Genomic DNA, 13,040 nt, shown 5'->3' with positions numbered 1-13,040 from the left:
ATTTAGTATACACAACATTAAACAATTCCTTTTAGCCAGTCATGGGAGGCTCATGCCTATAATCCTGGCTCAAGAGGCTAAGATTTGAATATTGTGGTTCAAAGCCAGCCCAAGCAGGAAGTCTATGAGACGCTTATCTCCAATTAAGCACCAAAAAGCAAGAAGTGGATCTGTGGCCCAAGTGGTAGAGTGCTATCCTTGAGTGAAAAAGCTCAGGGGCAGTGATAGGCCCTGAGTTCAAGCTCAGGAACTGGCACACACAGACACAAAATCCAAATAATTACGTCTACAATGGAGGCAGACAACATGGAAAACTGGCAGAGGGTCTGAAGAGGAACTTCACTACTCCAGGGCCACTCTCACTGAGTGTACCGCTGTCCAGTAGGGACCTGCTTCACACCCACGATTCCTCTGCACACCTCAGCGCCCACAATACATCAAGATGACAGTATCTGCTCACCGTGTTTTGGTATTCAGGGGCTCCTGGGTGAGTTCCTGACTCTGCCACTGACTTCCACACAATTTCCAGAAGAAGAGAAGACTTAGGAGGCACCCACTTAGATACAAAGTATTTTTTTCATTGAAATGATACCAAGTCTATCATTCTTTTCTTTTTTAGGAAGATGATCCAATGCTCCGGCCATTTGTACACCTACAGTTCCAGATGCAAAAGAATTTTGGGGACCTGTTTGAATCCAGCTTGTGGAAACTGAAAAATGACATTGCACTTATAGTGAAAAAGATGAGGCTATTTGTTGCGTATGACACAGTGAGGATATGTGGTGTGAAAAACTGCATGTTTGGAAGTGGCGCAGTGGCTCAAGTGGTAGAGCGCTCGTCTTGAGCTGAAGAGCTGAGGGACAGCACCCAGGCCGAGTTCAGGAAAGAAAGAAAGAGAAAACCCCCTGCATGCTTGAGCTGTGTTGTGAAGATGAGTTGTCACTAGCGGGCCTAGCTGACCTGTGCTTCTCACTGCACCTGGCTTGTCCACTGGTTTTAAGTCGTTTACTTTGTTTTTGAGACAAGGTCTCACTGTGTGTGTATCTCAGGCTGGCTGTGAGAACTACGTCCTGACCATCACCTGCCTGGCCTCAACTGGACAGTGAGCTATGATAAACCAACCTGCATGCGGGATGAAAGTGAGACCTAAGGTCAGCACTCCGAACTCCTGGCTCAATCCTGGATTGAGACATTCAATAGTTATTAGCTGGGCATTGGTGGCTCACGCCTGTAATCCTTGCTACTCAGATTTGAGGATCGTGGTTCAAAGCCAGCTGGGGCAAGGGCGTCCTTGAGACTCTTACCTCCAATTAACCACCAGAAAACCAGATGTGGAGCTGTGGCTCAACGTGGTAGAGGGCTAGCCTCGAGCTGAAGAGCTCAGAGACAGCGCCCATGCCAAGAGTTCAAGCCCCATGACTGACAAAAACAAACAAAACAAAAATGCAACAACAACAACAACAAAACCCCCCAAAAACTCACAAACAACTCTCTGACGTTCTTGTTAGGCCTGTACACAGACAATGATTATTTTGTGTTTCTAAGCGTGAATTCCGCCTGAGATTTTTTTCTCTTTTCGTGGCTTCATCTGAAACACAGCAGCTTGCTGGGTGGTGTTACTTCCAGCACCAGGGTCTGTGGGTGCAGAGATCCTGACTACAGTGAGCTCATCAGCCAGGATGAGATCATCCTGAAGCTGAGTTGGGACCTACAAGTTGGTTAGGGCAGATGCGGAGAGCTCCTGGGAGGTGACTGTACTGAATCTTGACAAGAGTTGTCTGTCAGTATTTTTAGTGCTCAGTAAGAAGGGGGTTCAGGTAGGTAGCACTACCTGTGCCCCTTCTTGGTAGAAATGAGCCACTCTGGAAAATAGTATAAAAATGCAATTACCATACAATCCAGCAGAACCCAGCGTCTCCCCAAAGAACTGGCGCGGGCATGGCAGAGCTGTGTCCGAGCTCACTGCAAAGTAAGCCAGGCCACAGACGGGTCACTCCAGAGCTCACAGAGTGGGCCTAGAGTGCTGGTCTGGAGGGGGAGTGCAGAGCAGGTGAAAACAATGAGTCCGGTGCTCCATCCCACAGAAGACCAGCTATAGCTAGCAGGAAAGTACATTTCAGAACGGCTGGGAGAGGATCTTAAATGTCCTCAACTCACAGACAGCATTTAAGGTGTGGGTGTGCTGTTATGCCTCAGCTCCATCTCCACAACATGTGCTTATATCAGCCTATAGATATTTGTAAGTTTAAAATTAAAATATTTTGACATAAATTTTAAAAACAACTCAATGTCCCTCTTCAAGTTGGGCGCGCTGGCTGCTTCTAGACAGCAGGTGTCCTGAGGGAAATCCACCTGTTCAGAGCAGAAGCTCCGCCGGCGCTTAACACTGTGGTTAGCAAGGGGTGATAAAGATATAAAGATATATATATCTTTATAAAGATATAAAGATATAAAGCTTTTTGCCCTATTTTAGGGCTTCAGGGCCAAGCCTGGGTTAAAATACAAAATGGAATTTTGAGAAAAATTCTGCTTAGACAGTGAAGATGAATAGAAATGTAAAGCCCATTTATAGACAGATCACTTGAAACAATACCTGTCTAGTGCTATACAACACAGGCCCAAACAAAAACCATCATTCAAATTGACAACTCTTTATTATTCAACTTGGCAAACAGTCCAAAATCAGTGTAGATGGGTAAGAAACCAGGCCAAAATAGAAAAACAAAAAGTGGAATCCATTTAGCAAAAGCTCACACGCACTGCAGTTCTAGAAACTCACTGGGGAGACCACCCCACTCCATGGAGGCCAAGTGAGCAGCGGCCGCTGCCACAGCTGCACCAGCCCGAGACCTCTCCAAGGACCACTCGGCAGCACCAACGGGGGCCCTGCCGCCTCGCCCACTCACCAGCCAGCCCACCGGGAACACTTCAATGAAAAAGTGAGGCGATGCTAGTTTTCTTTCATAAGCAATAAAATCAGCTGAGATTTGAAGTTCAGAGTAAGTTAGTACAATTTCCTGCTTTTAATGTGTAGATTTTACACTTTGGCAATCATCTCCACATACAGTCAGACAGGCTTATAGAAGAATCTCACATATCAAATACAGGAGCTGTTAATTCATGCATTTAATGACTTCAGTTCTTCAACTGTTTAGACTTCAGAGCTGCTAATCACACTAAATTCAATACCGTGCTGGTTGAGTCTGTCAATCAACCTTGTTCTGGAGAAAGCGGCTCCGGGTGTGAAGACCCCGCCCCTGTAACACAGGAACAGGAGGACGGTGATGGCACCATACCGGTCCTCTCCCTGGAGGACCAGGAATCCTGCAGAACTCCTGAAAAGCTGAGTCTGTACTTTGGTGGCTGCTTCTGGTGCTAACCCTAAAGCCAGCCAAAGGAGCAAATAGCTACTGACTGAGAAGCCAGAGCTCCAGCCAGCCCTGCCGAGGCCCCTCCGGCTGTGTAGCCCGCCCCTGCAGTCAGCTCGGGGTGGTTATTACCACAGGGCTTGAACTGGATTCATTGACCCCAAGCAGAATGGGTAGATTTTGCTACATAATATTATTTTTATTACCTAATCCTCAATTATGCATGTGTGACTTTCCAGCGGCAAGCCTGTGGCTTGGTCAGCTAATGCTCTACAAAGCTGGTACAGCTGGTAATGGGCCCAGGATCCCTACTCTGCTCCAGAATTGGAAGAAGCCTGTAAACACTCCTCAGAAAGGAAAGGACTTTTCTGCAGGGCTGAGGCGAGCCTGAGCTGTTTCAGCAGGAACTGTCGCCCATTTACCTGGCCCTCAGTCTTTCTGTCTTGCGCAGTAATTCCCAGAGGCCACTATGCTAGAGTCCACTATGCTAACCAGCGTTTGCATGCAAAGAACTATGAGTGCTATGTGCAGTTCCCAAACTTGCCAACCAATTCAAGATATGCAATATCCTATGGACAGAAAAGCTATCTTCTAACCAGGAAAAACCCCAAACTTACCCCTTAGGAAGGTCAGAGACATCATTCAGAAGAGTCATGGCGGCCTGGACCATGGCTATGGGTGTGGCTGCATAGCCAGCCTCTGCAGAAAACAACAGTAACGGAAGAAGAAAGTGTGTGTGAACGACACACAACCAAATGGAAGATCTAGATCCAACTTTAGGTTGGAATTCATTTATTTGTTAATTTTAACTTTTTGCCAGGTCATGGGCTTTAACTCAGGGCCTGGACACTGACTGCTTTTTTATACAAGGCTGGTGCTCTACCACTTGAGCCATAGCTCCACTTCCAGCTTTTCTTAGTGGTTAATTGTAGATAAGGGTCTCACAGACTTTCCTGCCTAGGCTAGCTTTGAACTGTGATCCTCAGATCTCTGTCTTCTGAGGATTATGGGCGTGAGCCACTGGCGCCCGGCTTGGAATTTGTATTTAGTTTCGGTAGTACTACGGTTTGAGCTCAGGGCCTCCATTTGAGCCATGCGTCTAGCCCTTTTTGCTTTATTTGTTAGGGTATGGTTTTACACTCTTTGCCTGGGTTGACCTCTGGTTACAATCCTCCCACCTATGCCTCTCCAGTCACTGGAATTACAGGCAGGTACCACTTACTTACCCTGTACCAGAATTTTCTTCAATACTCTGGTCACTTGTTAAATCAAATAGTACAGATTGAATATCCCTTACCCAAATTGCTGAGGATTTGTGTTTTTCAACTTTTTTTGTTTTTTGTTTTGTTGGTCATGGAGCTTGAACTCTGGGCCTGGGCGCTGTCCCTCAGCTCTTTAGCTCAAGGCTAGCACTCTACCACTTGAGCCACAGCGCTACTTCAGTTTTCTGGTGTTTAATTGGAGATAAGAGTCTTTCCTGCCCTAGTTGGCTTTGAACCTTGATCCTCAAGAGCTCAGCCTTCTGAGTAGCTAGGATTACAGGCGTGAGCCACCAAGGCCCAACTGAACTTTTGAAATACTTGCATGCATGTGCGCGCCTGTGCGCGCGCGCGCGCGCGCGCGCATACACACACACACACACACACACACACACACACACACACACACACACACACGATTATCATAGGGATCACAAGTCCAAATCACAAAACATGTAGAATTTCCCATGTGATATCATGCTGGTGCTCAGAAAGTTTTGGATTCTGGAGCATTTCAAATTTCAGACCATTAGGAAGTGGCGCTGTGGCTCAAGTGGTAGAGTGCTCACTTTGAGCTGAAGAGTGCAGGGACAGTGCCTAGGCCCAGAGTTTCAAGCCTCATGGCCAACAAAAACAAAAACACAACACAACGAATTTCAGACCTTGAGATTAAGGATTCTCAACATCTATCTAAGCTTATCTAATTATCTATCTATCTATCATGTGGGTCCCAGGGATTGAAATTAGGGTCTGGACAGGGGATTGAACCCAGGAACTGGGTACTGTCCCTGAGCTTTTTAGCTCAAAGCTAAAACTCTACCACTGGAACTACGGCTATATTTCTAGTTTTTTGTGCTTAATCGGAGATAGTCTCATGGTCTTTCCTGCCCCAGCTGACTTCCAACTGTGATTCTCAGATCTCAGCCTCCTGAATATCGAGGATCACAGGCCTTTGGCACTCAACAAAAGCCATCTTTATTAAGTATCAAGTGTGAGGCACCGTGTCTGCTAAGTGCTTCACGTCTATTAACTTCACTTAATTTTCAGGACACTTGTATATGGTTGGCTGTGTTTTAACTCCATTTTGCAGATACGGACATGAGGCAGTCACTTAAACTGTGTCCAAACTCACAATCCAGCAGTGGTTGAGCCAGAATCACCTGGCAGCAGTTCCAGGGCCCACCCTTTCCTACCCACTGTCCTGCCCTGGCACTGTTCTTAGCAATAACTGAAATTTCTTGTTTCTCTATTCATTCTGACTGCTGCATTCAGATACTTCACTTTCACAAAAGCACCTGTCAATATCCTAGAAAAACTGACTAAACCCAAGTAACTTAAAAAAGTGGGACATTAGCATTTATATTACCACCAAGTAATAAAAATATATTCAAATTATCTCACAATGTGAGGTAGGAATCTGAAAAGGAGGCAAGATATACTAACCATCTGGCTCTATCAATACACACACACACACACACACACACAGCCCATCCAATAGGACAAGGGCATTTAAACTTTAATTTACAAATGGTTAATCTCTGTATAGTTCTCTAAAATTTGTGGCAAAAGTTCTCTACAAATTTGGGCAATAGATCTGTTTTAGGGAGGCGGGGCAGTCCTAGGGCTTGAGAACTCACAACCTAGGTACTGTCTCTGTTTGTTTTTTTTTTTTTTGGGGTCCGGTCGTGGGGCCTGAACTCTGGGCCTGGGCGCTGTCCCTCAGCTCTTCAGCTCAAGGCTAGCGCTCTACCACTTGAGGCACAGCACCACTTTTGGCTTTTTTCTTTTTGCTTATGTGGCGCTGAGGAATCGAACCCAGGGCCTCAGGCATGCAAGGCAAGCGCTCTACCACTGAGCCACCTTCCCAGCCCAAGTCTCTGATTTAAAAAAAAAAAAAAAAAATATATATATATATATATATATATATATATATTTTGTTTTGTTTTTTGCTCAAGGCTAGCACTCTACCACTTGATCCACAGCTCCACTTCTGGCTTTTTGATGATTAATTGGAGATAAGACTTCCTTCTCAGTCTGGCTTTGAACCTTAATCCGCAGATCTCAGCCTCCTGAGTAGCTAGGATTATAGGCCTGAGCTACCTGGGCTGGTTTCAAACCCAGATCCTTAGATCTCAGCTTCCTGATTGTAGGTGTGAGCCACTGGCACCTTGAAAACAGATCTCTTTTTTTTTTTTTTTGGCCAGTCCTGGATCTTTACTTAGGGCCTGACTGCTGTCTCTGAGCTTTACTGATCAAAGTTATAGGATTCTCACAGCTTTCCTGCCAGGGATGGCTTTGTACCACAATCTTTAGATCTCAACTTCTTGAGGATTACAGGGGTGAGCCATCAGCTCTCATCTCCAACACATCTTTCTTAACAACCTATCAAAGCTATAGCTATGGTCCTCCTTTGCAAAGTCAACATAGTTTACAAGCCACAGCAGGGAATGTAGAGATACTAATGAAATCCTGGACTCGAGATTGACTCATATTTTAGTTATACAATTTAACTATGAGACCAAAACAGGTAAGACACCAATGAGCTCCTTTTCTTAATCATAATTCTAATTTGCCAATACTTAAATTTGAACTATTGAGCTGAGCGCTGGTGGCTCATGCCTATAATCTTAGCTGTTAGGAAAACAGAGGAGAAAGCAAAGTAACAGGCAGGACTTGATCCTCGCCCATGATGATTGAGTCTGGCCTATTTCCTTCCTTTCTCCTTCATTTTCCTAACACTAGCTACTTAGGAGGCTGAGATCTGAGGATCATGGTTCAAAACCAGCCGGGGAGGAAAATCTGTGAATTGTTATAACCATAAGAAAACCAGAAGTGGTGCTGAGGCTCAAAGTGGTAGAACTCTAGCCTGAAGCAAAAGAGTTCAGGGACAGTGCCTAGGTGCTGAGTTCAAGCCCCACGACCTACAAGAAAAGAAAATTGACTGGCAATGAGAAAAATCAAAGAGAAGAATACATTAATAAAGTTGGCTTATATTGATAATTTCAACCCTTTGCTGATCATTTTAAATTTCTGAAGTCATGCAAATATATTTTTAAAACAATTATGATTGAAAAGAATATATTTCAATGGCATATTGTTTAAGGCAATATAAAACATCTATTCTTAAGTCATGCAAAATACCTGGTCCTTTCACCTGAGTACAAATTTTGACATTTGGTTTGTTCTTCTCAGCAGCAACGCCTTGGCTGTACCCTTGACCAAAGAATGTCATTGTAAATGATGAACCATCGATCTGTCAAAGGGAATGCAGAAGGCTCAATAAGTGAGTATGTCCTGTCCTCCAGAAACACAGTAAGATCCACTATTTTACGTCACATATGGTATTTCCAGATAAAATATTAGCATTTTATCTGTCATATATCTAGTCATCCTGTGAGCATGGGATATCTGCATGGCTGGTGTGTTGCGGGGGGTGGGGGTATGTGGCCATTAAAGCCCGTAGCTGTTTGCAGTGGGGAGAGTATCATGAACATCTGGTGTGAACCATCTGAGGAGTCAAGACAGAAACAGAAAGCAGGGGCTGGGAAGGTGGCTCAGTGGTAGAGCACCTGCCTTGCATGCATGAGGCCTGGGTTTGATTTCTCAGCACCACATAAACAGAAAAAGCCGGAAGTGGTGCTGTGGCTCAAGTGGTAGAGTGCTAGCCTTTTTTTTTTTGGTCGGTCGTGGGGCTTGAACTCTGGGCCTGGGCGCTGTCCCTCAGCTCTTCAGCTCAAGGCGAGCGCTCTACCATTTGAGCTACAGCACCACTTCGGTTTTCTGGTGGTTTATTGGAGATAGGAGTCTCACAGTCTTTCCTGCCCGGGCTGGCTTTGAACCTCGATCCTCAGATCTCAGCCTCCTGAGTAGCGAGGATTATAGGCGTGAGCCACCAGCGCCTGGCTAGTGTGTTAGTCTTGAGCTAAAGAGCTGAGGGACAGTGCCCAGGCCCAGAGTTCAAGCCTCAAGACTGACAAAACAGACAGACAGAAAGCAAGCCACAGGAACATGGGCTTGGGGTACAGACAGAATTTTATACCACTTAAAACAGGTAAAAATTCAATTCTATCAAATAAATTCTTGTGGACTTAGCATCTTTTATAATCACTGAATTTAGGAATAAGGTGACAGACTTTAGTTGATATATAATAAAAATTGGTTGGCTATTGATTTGTCCCTTTAAACCCTAAGTTCAAAACAGAATACAAAGCTTAATGACTTACTGAGGAAAGAAATATCTAAACTAGTAGTATGAGATATGAGCTATGGGCCATAGCAGCTCAGAGGAGATTCATCTCTCAGGGCAGAGAGCAGACTGTGAAAGGTACACATACATCCATTTTAACAGTTTATCACACAGAAAAGTAGAGCGAATTCCAGAAAGGAGAAAAGCCTTTATTTAATGGCAAAGAGGAATGCAGCAGCATGGTGTATGAAGAACCTGGAATTCTTGAGCTGTGAGGTCAAGGTCAGACACAGGCACGCCCTCCCCGCCACCAGCGGTGGCCCACATGGGTGAGTGACAACTCTGGTGCAGGCCAGGTACACATTCAGCTTCAAAACTATTTTCTACTGTCTCACTTGGGCTCTAATGAATCAGATGTGAGTGAAAAATAAAACTCAGCTGGGTGCCAGTGGCTCATGCCTAGACCCCTAGCTACTCAGAAGGCTGAGATCTGAAGATTGCCGTTCAAATCTAGCCCAGGAAGAAAAGCAGGTGAGACTCTCTTCTCCAGTTAAACAGCCACAAATAAGCTGGAAGTAGAGCTGTGGCTTAAATGGTAGAGCACCATCCTTGAGTGAAAAATCCAAGCAAGAGCTTCAGGTCCTGAGTTCAAGCTCTAGCACTGGCACAAAACAGAAAGTAGCAAACATTGAGTGAGGATATAAAGAAACTGGAATAACTGCTGGTGGGAAGGTCAAATGGTACAACTATGGGAAACGGTTCAGTCGTTCCTTACAAAAAGGAAAATAAAATTAACATATGACCAAGCAGTGCACGTGTGGGTACACACTTAGGGGGTTAACCGAGAGCGAGGCTCTGAAGATGTATCTGTGCATCTGTGCATGTTTCACAACTAAACCTAGAGGTAATGGCCTTGTCTCAGATGAATGGAAAAACAAAATGGATGTACACATGGATTATCCAGCCTTGAAAAGGACAGAAGTTCTGAATGTTTCCACATGAACAAACCTTGAGGGCATTATGCTAAATGAACGAGGCTAGACACTGGAAAAATACCCTGTGATTTTATTTATATGAGGAACCTACAGTAATCAAATCATACCCACAGCCCATGCAGAAAAGTCTATGAGACTCTATCTTCAATTAACCAGCAAAAAGCCAGAAGTGGAGCTGTGGCTCAAGTGGTAGAGCACTAGCCGTAGGCATAGAAGTCTGAGGACTAGTACATGCACACACACACACACACACACACACACACACACACACACACACACACACACACACACACACACACACACACACACACACACACACACACACACACACACACACACACCAGAAATCACTGAGAGAACTTAGAGGCATAATTAGTGAGAAGTAAAAGAATTAGCCAGATATGCTGGAATCCCCTGGTGGGGGAGGGGTGTGCGATCTGTGGTACCATGGTCTGCTCAGCAGTGAGGGGTCTGGTGTAAAGAGACAAGGCTAAATGGCCCAAGGCCTACATGGGGTTGGGATTAGTAAGGCAAATGGTAGAAAAGGAGGCAGTCATACCATTGTTGTTATTGAATATACGGCAATTAATTTTATCTGCCATGGGAATCCAGGATGTATGGAAAAAAAAGTTAAAACTTAAGGGTGAGGAAGAAAAATGGAGAAGTAAAAAGAACTGAGATCTCTACGAAGTAATGAGAAGACATTTTTGGAGTTGGATGGCTGTTTCTTATCCCAGCCTGACCACAATCAGTCAGCCATGTGCAAGGTTCTCAGCCTCTCTACTATACCTCTGATCCTGTAAGATGCAGACAGGATGACCTACTTCCAAAGGGAAGTACAAAACACTAGGAAATTTAAGGATCTAAGGTATGTAAAGAGCTCCCAAGAATATCTAAAACACAGACAGGGAGTGCCCTGACAGGTCCCCGGACTAAAATAAATAAGTATTACTTTAGAGACCTGGATATAAAAGGCTTACCTGTTTTTGTGTTGGACCTTGTTTTGAAAAATAACCAAAGGAGAAGAGCCATGGGAACTAAAAGGAAAGGAAAAAAAGCCCTCAGTGATATTTTTAAGTTTATGAGAAATACGTCTAGTGAGCTAATTTCATACAATCTTACTTTTATGAGAAGTTGCCTTCCGATGCCAAACCTCACAAAGAATAAGAAGAAAAGTCCTGCAAACATCAGCTTAATAACAGAGGTGATGCCTCCCACAGAGACATAGGCAGCATACTGAACCTAGGGCGAGAGAGCACGGTTAGATTACACCAGCCTTTGAGACTGTGAAATCAGCAGCCCTTCACTTACTCCACCACAGACAAGCAACTGCAGCTCCATTCTGTACATTCTGAAAGCTTGCTCAGAAACTAGACATGGGAGACTCTGATTTTAAGAAATTGTAATGGTGCCATAGGCTGGGAAGGTGGCCCAGTGGTAGAGAGCTTGCCTTGCATGCATGAGGCCCTGGGTTTGATTCCTCAGCACCACATAAGCATTAAAAAAAAAAAAAAGCCGGAAGTGGTGCTGTGGCTCAAGTGCTAGCCTTGAGCTGAAGAGCTGAGGGAAAGCGCCTAGGCCCGGAGTTCGGGCCCCACGACCAGACCAAAAAAAAAAAAAAAAAAAAGAAATTGTAATGGTGCCAAAGACTACACAATCTACCATGTGTCTGAGTTTTAGCAGTGCATTAAGGAAGAGTCTGTGTTTAAACTTCTCCTATGATGACATGCCCTCTACCTGTTAACCTGACATTAGCTCACTCTGGTTTCAGCAGTGGGAGTGACCACCTCCCTCACGAAAAAGCCTATGCTGTATCCCAGAGGTATTATGGGATACTAGAGTGAGTGGTATATTATTTATATCAAATTATATATAATACATATATAAATTATCATTGACATGATGTTATATAGTATTTAGCATACTATATATTATATGTAATATATATAATATTATAATCTAGTATAGGAGGAGTGTTCTAGCAGCCGTAGGCAGGGATACTCCAGGATTTCCTGAGATGAATCTGCGCCAGCAGATATGAATCGCAGGGCATGGCTACTAACATGCACATCTAATGCAAAGTCCCCCACCCTGTGACTGTTATTTCCAGAGCTGAAATAGGGCTTTTATGTTTCATAAACATTTAAAAAACCACATTAAATACAGAGGGAAACTAACACACAGCATATTATACTCAAAACCTACATTCAGGTAGAGATTATTAATAAATAAGAATAAAAGTAATGATGTATGTTCTTACTGGTGGTTCCTCCAAATATTCATGCAAGTAACGCTGAGTCCGCCTCACAACAGATGTGTCAGATCCCCAGAAGGGAATCGTGTATGTGCTGAGTTCTTTACAAAATGATATTGGCCACCTACAAAACAGACCCATGAAAACTTGTTTTTCTTCCAATTACAGTGATCACAACATCAACTGGTAAATTCCTTCCTTCTCTCCCTCCAGCCCTCTTGTCCCTCCCTCCCACTTCCCTTCCTTTTCTTTCCCTCTCTCCCTTCTCTATTTTTCTTTGAAACAAAATCTTGCTATATAGCAAACTCAAGATACTTCTGCCTCTGCCCTGAGTGCTGTGATTACAGGTGTGTGCCACTATAACTGGCCCACTTGGTAAATCTGAAAATTAAAAACTCAGTAACTTGGCTGGGCACTGGTGGCTCACACCTGTAATCCTAGCTATTCCAGAGGCTGAGATTTGAGGATATAATCCTAAGTATTTAGGAGGCTGAGATTTGAGGATGACGGTTCAAAGCCACCCTAGGCAGGAAAGTTTGAGTCTCTTATCTCCACCAGAAAACTGGAAGTGGAGCTGTGGCTCAAAGTGATAGAGTACTAGCCTTGAGCAAAAGAACTCAGAGACAGTGCCCAAGCCCTGAATTCAAGCCCCAAGACAGGCACAAAAATAAAAAACACTCCAGAGCCTGGCACCAATGGCTGATGCCTTATCCTAGCTGAAATATGAGCATTGTGGTTCAAAGCCAGCCCAGGCAGGAAAGTCCAACAGACTACTATCTCCAATTAAACAGGGGGTGGGGGGGGTGGGGTGGGGGAGAGGGGAAGCTGGAAGTGGAGCTATGGCTCAAGTGGTAGAAAACTAGCCTTGAGCAAAAACACTCAGCGATAGCGCCAAGGCCTGGCACAAAAAATAAAAATAAATAATAATAATAAAAAAAGAGCAACGGGGGGGGGGGGGGAAGGAAGTAGAAGGATTGG

The 13,040-nt window shown here is 44.4% G+C and overlaps 1 protein-coding gene across 1 annotated transcript in view; it reads right to left on the bottom strand.

Moving 5' to 3' along the window:
• Positions 1-3,000: 3,000 nt before the first annotated feature.
• The window catches only part of Sccpdh (saccharopine dehydrogenase (putative)), a 30,387-nt gene continuing 20,347 nt past the window's right edge, over positions 3,001-13,040 (bottom strand). Inside the window, exons 7-12 of the mRNA XM_042701243.1 lie at positions 12,069-12,186; positions 10,931-11,050; positions 10,789-10,845; positions 7,769-7,880; positions 3,986-4,067; positions 3,001-3,257 (exon numbers count right to left, since the gene is read on the bottom strand). Of these exons, the coding sequence (XP_042557177.1) occupies positions 3,152-3,257; positions 3,986-4,067; positions 7,769-7,880; positions 10,789-10,845; positions 10,931-11,050; positions 12,069-12,186 (595 nt within the window). The 3' untranslated portion in view covers positions 3,001-3,151. The remainder of the gene's footprint in view (positions 3,258-3,985; positions 4,068-7,768; positions 7,881-10,788; positions 10,846-10,930; positions 11,051-12,068; positions 12,187-13,040) is intronic.

This window comes from Dipodomys spectabilis, unplaced genomic scaffold (assembly GCF_019054845.1).
Source record: "Dipodomys spectabilis isolate Male_0828 unplaced genomic scaffold, ASM1905484v1 ptg000288l, whole genome shotgun sequence".
NCBI classification, from domain to species: domain Eukaryota; kingdom Metazoa; phylum Chordata; class Mammalia; order Rodentia; family Heteromyidae; genus Dipodomys; species Dipodomys spectabilis.
Note: the sequence above shows the minus strand (reverse complement) of the source record. Positions and strands in the feature narration are given on the sequence as shown.